The following is a 7708-nucleotide window of genomic DNA, read 5'->3' as shown; positions in this document are numbered from 1 at the left end:
TCATTAGCATATGTTTACTGTAGCAATCCATTGTCAAATCATGGACTAATTAGACTTAAAAGATTCGTCTCGTAAATTAGTCGCAAACTGTGCAATTAGTTTATATTTAATACTTCATACATATATCAAACATCCGATGGAACAGCGACTAAAGTTCAGAACGAGGAACCAAACACCGGCCTAAGTGATGGATCATTGAATGGTATGCCTATCGTTTTGACCCGTCAACGTTAGCAAATACGAGTAGATCCTTTTGACTGGTCAACATCAGCAAATAGATGTACTAGAGCCTAAAATTAAAAGCTCGCTGGCCAGTTGAAATTGTCACGTTGCAAGCACACCCTAAAACTTATTATGTTACTGGTTAGTGTGCATGCATTGTCGTTTCTAGAAACAACCCTTGATAGATCGCATTCTTCTTAAGTTAAATTGAGCATTGTTACACCTAAAAACCATTACCCACAACAATAATACCACTGAACCACCGGCGATCACATACCCATTACCACGGTTAACCAACCAACAACATCATAAATAAAGGTCGCTAGTAATAACATCAGCAGCTAGGAGTACTATGCTAGCCTAGTACACTAAACCAAATAGGCCATGTCCGTCCAGTGGATGATCCAACGGCGGCCACTCCCCCACCGCGCCTCGAGATCAGCGCACCAAGCCCAACCGGACCTGAGCTAACCATCCGTATGAGCATCCACTGGACGGGGCACGCTGACTGACCGTCCTTCACTTGCCGTTGCCGCGCTTCTTGTCGCCGCCGTCGCCCGCGGCGCCGCCGCTGCCGCCAGCGCTGGCGCCGGCACCGGCACGGGCACCGGCGCCGTGGAGGAGGTCCACGAGGCAGGGCTGCTTGCAGTTGATGCAGGTGGGGAAGTCCTTCTTGGCCACCATGCAGTACATCATGCACCGCGTGCAGGCGCCGATCACCATCGGCGAATTGCTCCCTGGGCTGCAGTCCGACGACACGCACGAGCTCGGGGACGACGACGAGTCGCTGCCGTGGCCTCCGTCCACCTCCATCCTTCCGGCCGGAGGCGGCGACAGGTGCAGCTGCAGCTCCAACCTCGCGCCCCTCCCGCCGCTGCTCCGGTTGCCGTTGCTCATGGCGGCTTGCCTGCACTGCACGGCCGGGCGAACAAGATTTACAAGGGTCCAATGATTGAACGGCTGATATGATGTTTGTTAAACAAGAAGGCTTCCAAGGAGTAATCAAGAACACAACAATGATCGAGATGTTACGGCAGATGTTATTTACCTGAATATGGAGAAGGATCGAAGAGGAAGGAGATGCGGCTTGCAGCTCCTGGTTGTGGGGCTCTAGGCCCCTGTTATATAGGGAGGTGGAGGAGGGGAGGTCAATGCCCTCCTGGTTGTGGGGCTTCAATGGATTCCAGGAACCTGTTACGAAGGTGAGGAGGGGAGGTGAATGTTGTTATTTACTTTGTATATATAAATACAATACAAACAAAGTTGCTCCATCTCTCCCCTTCACATCCATCACCCCATTTATTTTATTATTTACTTTGTATATAAATACAATACAAACAAAGTTGCTCCATCTCTCCCCTTCATACCACCCCATGCCATCTCATCTTTCATATCACCCCATTTATTTTATTTTATTTTGGTTGTGGGGCTTCACCCTATTTATTTCATTTTATTTTGGTTGTGGGGCTTCAATGGATTCGAGGGCCCTACTATATAGGGGGGTGGAGGAGGGAAAATACAATACAAACAAAGTTGCTCCATCTATCTCCTTCACATCACCCCATTGATAAAGTCACCACAGGCGCCTCGTTGTCAACGGGAACGTCGCCTGCCACTGAAAGCACAACGCTGTTAAATCCTAAAATATTCACTCCCACAGGATCGAACCCAGAACCTAAGGTGCTACTGAGGCTCTCGTAGCCAGTAGACTACAGGCTCTTTCGCATCATCCCATTTATGTTCCTATCTCTCATAGCTATACTTGGCCATGCAGCCCGAAGCACGACGGCACGGTACGAAGCCCGTTTTTTAGCCCGACACGAGCACGTCCCGACCCGGTGATGTGCGGGCCCGGGCTAGCCTAGCCCGAGGGAGCAGGCCATGCCTGGGCCGCTGCTCAGGCCTATGGGCTGGCACGGCCCGGCCCGGCCTGAGTCGGTCGGCCCAGCAGCGGCCCGGCATACCCCCTCCCCCGCTCCCCACGCGCAGCGCACCCAGCGCGGCCGTCCCACGGCCCACCGTCCCGCCTCCCCCCGCTCCTAATATATAAGCCGCACGCCGCGACCGCGACGGCTCTCACACCCGAACCCTAGCTCATTTGTCGCCTCGCTCTCATCTCTCTCGCCTCGCCTCGCTCTCGGGTCTCGGCTCTTGCCCTCGCGGTCTCGCCTCCGTCCTCCCCGACTCCGGTGAGGTGACCTCGACGCCTCCCCCCTCCTCATATATAAGCGCACGCCGCAGCCGCGGCGGCTCTCACACCCCGAACCCTTGCTCATTCCGTCGCCTGGCCTCGCTCTCGGCTCTCACGGTCTCGGCTCCATCCTCCTCGACTCCGGTGAGGTGACCTCGATGATCCGCCTGCCGCCGGCGAGCAGCTCCCTACTCCGCCTCTCCCTTCTCCCTCTCCCTATCTCCCCTCTAGATCTCGTAGATTATGTGAGTTGGTTGTCTCTATTTGTCCCTCCTCCGCCATCCGCCGTCGTTGCTGACTGAGTGTCGTCTTCTCTGGGCTCTGGGTGCTCGTCGTCCTTCTCCGGCACCGGGCTCCGGCTACGCAGGTGAAACCCTAACCCTAACCCTAACCCTAACCCTAACCCTAACCATGTTCTAATTTCTTTTTTTCTTTCAATGTATGCTTTTGATTTCTTCTTCTTCCATTGTTTCGCAGGTCAGTAGCCGATGCATCGTCTTCTAGCTGCGGCTTAGAGCGAGCAAGGCGACCACCCGCACCGTCGAGGAATGGGGCTGGAGAGGCGACCATGGCTAACGAGGATGGCCTCCTTCCGGTTGGCCTGGCCCCAGAGGGCGAGAACGACGACGACACTCGAGCCGACGCTGCTGCATTGTTTGGTTTCGATCTTGGGGATGGCTCTGCTGCTCCAATCGATGTGGACGCGGACGGTGGAGACGGGGTGACGGCTACTGCGAACTCCAACGGCTCTGCTCCTTCGGTTGCTGGTATAGGTAACACTAGTAAGCGCAAATCGCCTGTGTGGGCTGATTTTGAGGAGATCTATGAGGTTATTAATGGTTCTAGAATTTGCACCAAGGCTGTTTGTAAGATGTGCAAATCTACCTTGTTTGCTAGATCTGCTGTTGGCACTGGTCACTTAAAAAGGCACCAAAAATCATGTAGGATTAAAATAGATCAACGTGCTAGGGTTCAATCTAGGCTTTCATACAATCCTGATGGTTCTATTTATAACTGTGATTATAAACCTGAAGTTGCTAGATCTGAATTATGTCGTTTGATTGCTAAGCTTGATCTGCCTTTAGGAATTGGTGAGACTGATGCTTGGGAAGAATACATTGTTAGAGCTCATAATCCTAGGTTTGTTAAGGTCTCTAGACAGACCACCACTAGAGATCTTAGCAAACTTTTTAATGAACGACGTAATATAATTAAGAACTGTGTATTGTCTGGTGCTTCTTCTGTTGGTCTAACATCAGACATTTGGTCTGGTAATGCAAAGGAAGACTATATCAGTGTTGGTGCTCACTATGTGACTGCTGACTGGGAGTTGCAGAAAAAGGTAATTGGTCTCCGCTTGATTGAGGTAAAACATACTGGTGAGAATATTGCAGAAAAAGTTGCTTGTGTGATTGAAGAATTTGGTTTGCTTGACAAGGTGTTCTCTGTTACTCTTGACAATGCTTCTTCCAATGCTAAGGCTATGGAAACATTGACACCTATGTTTGCTGGTTATCTGGGTTCTGAACTTGCACCTACACCTTCAGATCCTAATAAGGTTAAGTATCATCTTATACATCAACGTTGTGCTTGCCATATTATTAATCTGATAGTAAAATCTGGCTTAAAAAGGTTCAAACCTTACACTGAGGATTTCAGAACTGCTATTAACTTTTTGAATTCATCTAATCAAAGGATTGCTTTGTTCAAGAACTTTTGTATTGCTAAGGGTGTTAGACCTAGAAAGTTTGGTTTGGATATGGATGTAAGATGGAATACTACATATCTTATGCTTAAACACCTGCTTCCATATAAGGATGTTTTTTCTGTGTTCATTAATTCCAACTATGGCTCAACGTTGTTAACTGCAAATCACTGGTATATTGCTGATAAAATACTTGAATTCCTGGAAGTTTTTTATGACTCCACAGTCACTCTTTCTGGTGTTTACTATCCAACTAGTCCACTTATTCTGCACCATCTGCTAGATATTATAACTCATTTGCATGAAAGTTCAAAGGATCAGAATCTATTTTCCATTGTCTATCCTATAAAGCTTAAATACCTAAAATACTGGAAGGACATACCTCTGTTGTATTCATTTGCATTCATTCTTGATCCTAGAGGTAAAATGAGAGGGTTATTTAATGTTCTTACCATAATGCAACAAAAAACTGGTTTTGACCACAGTTCTTATTATGGTATTGTGAAAACTGAAATTTTCAAGTTATTTAACAAGTATGAAGAAAAGTTTGGTACAGCTAGGTCTCAAAGGAGGGCTGCACATCCTGCAAACATCGTAGGTAAGAGGAAGCAGGCATGGGGAAGAATTTTTGGAGGCCCTAGAGCATCTGGTGTTGTTGGACCTTCCCCTGCCTTTGCTCCCAGTCCTTCATCTACTTCTGTTGCTGCTTGAGAGCTATCTGCTTATCTGGACAGTGACAATGTCACTACATATGAGGATGACTTTGATCTACTTCTCTGGTGGCGTGACCATAAGCTAACATATCCAATGCTTTCTATCATGGCTAAAGACATTATGTCAGTTTCTGTTTCAACAGTGTCTTCAGAATCTTGTTTCAGCTTGACAAGAAGAATACTTGAGGAGCGACGCCGTCGAATATTGCCTAAACATGTGGAGATGCTTGTTTGCATAAAAGATCGGGAGCTGGATGAAAGAAGACTGCAGCATGATGTTGACAACCAAGAACTGGTAGACTACTTCGAGCATCTCTATCTTGATGAAGATACATCTACTTCTGGCGCTCCTTCTACTAGCACATTTGCATCTGTGGCTTCTGCATCTGGTGGTTCTTGAGTTGAGAGTTGAGATTGAGACAGTGAGAGTGTGAGACTTGAGAGGTGAGCTGAGAGCCTGAGACTTGATTATGATATGTATCTGTGATGTATCATGTAAACCTTTGAACATGTTTAAGACTTATAAGAGCTGTGTTTCACTCTTTTTCCCTTTCTAGGGTTTCTCACAAGGGTGAGTTTTACCCAGAAAGGTTTTTAATGAGGCAGCATTGCACACAGCTCATTTATCCTTTTAATTTCCTCTTGTTCTCTGTGTGTAAGGTTTTGGTTTTGGTTTGAAGCTCTTCTGAGAAAAAATACTTCAAATTTGAATACTTCTTGTTGAGATGAATTTTTTTATGTGTTTTGAACCCTACGGGCCTCGGGCTGTCATGGCCTGGTGATTTGGCCGTGCCTAGCAGGCCGGCACGGCACGGATTTAGGCCCACAGGCCCGTGCTTGGGCTGATGGCAAGGCACGAGGCCCGCAGCGGCACGGCACGGGAGGCACGGCGTGCCGTGCTGGCCCGACATCCTCCGGGTCGTGCCTGGCCCATGCCCGGGCCGTGCCGAGCCGGGCCGGCCCGATGGCCAAGTATACTCATAGCCGGTATGCTAACTTATTACTAGAAATTTTGGTCAGAATAAATTCAGATATGGTTCTGCTTTGCCACCACATAAATTTGGTATTTAAATTTAATTATGAACAGTGATGATTCTAGTCACTAAGATTTACTGCTAACACATAATAAGTTCATAATTAAATATATGATGTTTGTTTCAGCACAAACAGCGGTGATGGGAGGTATAATTTAAACTTGTGACGTGTGTTTCATCATACAATTAGCTAAACCATTAGCTTGTGTTAGCCTAGTTTAGGCTGCATATTTACACTTTGCTTTAGGTGTCAGCCTAGAGTTTATTGAGGTTTGCACACCTCTTTGCTATCGGTGCTAGCATGCACAATGGTTATACATTTTTGAGGCCTAGAAGTCTTAGAGACCACTCCAACCATGTTTGTGGAGTGGATGCCGATGGTGTACGATGAGGGAGACCCTCGACATTTTGGCTAAAGCTTTAATAAATGAAGACGGTGGGAGCAATCTGTGAGAGGCTTGACAGAGACCCACTTATGCGTGGCAAAGACCCATGAGCTATCCACAGAGTTACCCAACTAAAAGCATGGCCATTGCGAGCGCATCCTTGCGAGGGGCTCCAACGAGGACTGAGGGAAAGCGTGAGCCTTCCGATACCTTGGTAAACGCATCGTCATATGAGAGTTTGCATTCTCTAACCCTCTTATATTCATCACTTATATTCTTGTGCTCCTTAGCTTTGTTCTTTTACTTTCCTAGTTTAGCTTGCAAACTCTCATATGAGTGATAGTTGATAGGGACTGAAAAGTCTTGCTAAGTGTTGCTATCTCTAACACTTCTTAGTTCACCTAAGAGGGGTGGTTGAATTAAGTAACTTAAAAGCTTGCAAACTCTCATATGAGTGTGCATCACTTAAAACCTATCAACACATAAGAGGATAATTGATAGGATGGAAGTATTTTAAGTGTCAGAGATAACAATACTTAGAAAAATCTATAGTGCACATCTAGATAAATCTTGTGTAGTTTTTATAAATGGTTTTTCGCCTTAGTCTTTAAGTGACTTAATTCAACCACCCTCTTGGGCGTCAGTCCCTTCATTTAGAAAATTTTCTTTGATATCTCAACTAGTTAGAGTAGTATTCATCAATATTACCATGCTACTAGAGACCCTTGGCTATCGATTTCCATGGTTGGTAGCAAACCCACCCTAGGAAACACTTGAATTCTCGAGATCCTTGGGTAGAGGCGATTGGGAGAACTGCCCCTATAAATCTATTGTGAGCGCCCCCGAAAATGAGATCTATAGTAGTGGCAATGTAAATAACAAAAAATATATTAAACTCACGAAATAATGGTGGTCACCTAGAATTTTAAAAACCACATAAGTTTATAAGTAAGTTTATTAGCAAGTTAGTTTCAGCACAAAAATATGTTTAGAAAGTTTGGTCAAGGAATATATGAAGTTAGCTAAGTGTTCAGTATTAGCAACACAAAACTAATGGGAAATGTACCTTGCTCCAAGGACAATCCAGCAATTAATGATATTTTTAATTAACACATAAGTTCAGAAGTAAATTGAGCATGACCAGCCTCATATCTACTTAACTAAAGCAGTTAACTAATACCAATATATGCCAAATAAAAATATCTCAGGCCCTAGGTGAAAGGTGATCACCAAGATTTTCAACTACTACCATATGCATTAGTTTCATATGTCTAACATCACGTAATGCAAGAGCCTCAGTAGCACATCAGGTCCTGGTTTCGACTCCCGTGGGAGCGAATATTACATGATTTAACGACTTTGTGCTTTCAGCGGTAGGTGACGTTTCCATCGAGAGCGAGACGTATGTGATGACTTCGTCAATCTTGAAGATTTGCTAGCACAGTCTTCGAAGATGC

At 46.0% G+C, this 7708-nt stretch overlaps 2 protein-coding genes across 2 annotated transcripts; one reads left to right on the top strand and one right to left on the bottom strand.

Annotated features, from left to right (window-relative positions):
- Nucleotides 1–454: 454 nt before the first annotated feature.
- LOC136481514 (protein GL2-INTERACTING REPRESSOR 1-like) lies at nt 455–1297 on the bottom strand. Its single transcript, XM_066478853.1, has 2 exons — nt 1271–1297; nt 455–1134 (listed from the first exon to the last, which is right to left on the bottom strand). The coding sequence occupies exon 2, from the start codon at nt 1117–1119 to the stop codon at nt 742–744; it is 378 nt and encodes a 125-aa protein (XP_066334950.1). The 5' UTR covers nt 1120–1134; nt 1271–1297; the 3' UTR covers nt 455–741.
- Nucleotides 1298–2981: 1684 nt separating this feature from the next.
- Nucleotides 2982–4829, top strand: LOC136479397 (zinc finger BED domain-containing protein RICESLEEPER 2-like). Its single transcript, XM_066477273.1, has one exon. It carries the CDS (start codon nt 2982–2984, stop codon nt 4827–4829), a length of 1848 nt encoding a protein of 615 aa, XP_066333370.1.
- Nucleotides 4830–7708: the final 2879 nt, after the last annotated feature.

Source organism: Miscanthus floridulus, chromosome 9 (assembly GCF_019320115.1).
Source record: "Miscanthus floridulus cultivar M001 chromosome 9, ASM1932011v1, whole genome shotgun sequence".
NCBI classification, from domain to species: Eukaryota; Viridiplantae; Streptophyta; class Magnoliopsida; order Poales; family Poaceae; genus Miscanthus; species Miscanthus floridulus.
Note: the sequence above shows the minus strand (reverse complement) of the source record. Positions and strands in the feature narration are given on the sequence as shown.

Bases quoted from the DNA above. Each gene is read 5' to 3' on its own strand.
- LOC136481514 (XM_066478853.1), bottom strand. From the start codon at position 1,119: ATGAGCAACGGCAACCGGAGCAGCGGCGGGAGGGGCGCGAGGTTGGAG.
- LOC136479397 (XM_066477273.1), top strand. From the start codon at position 2,982: ATGGCTAACGAGGATGGCCTCCTTCCGGTTGGCCTGGCCCCAGAGGGC.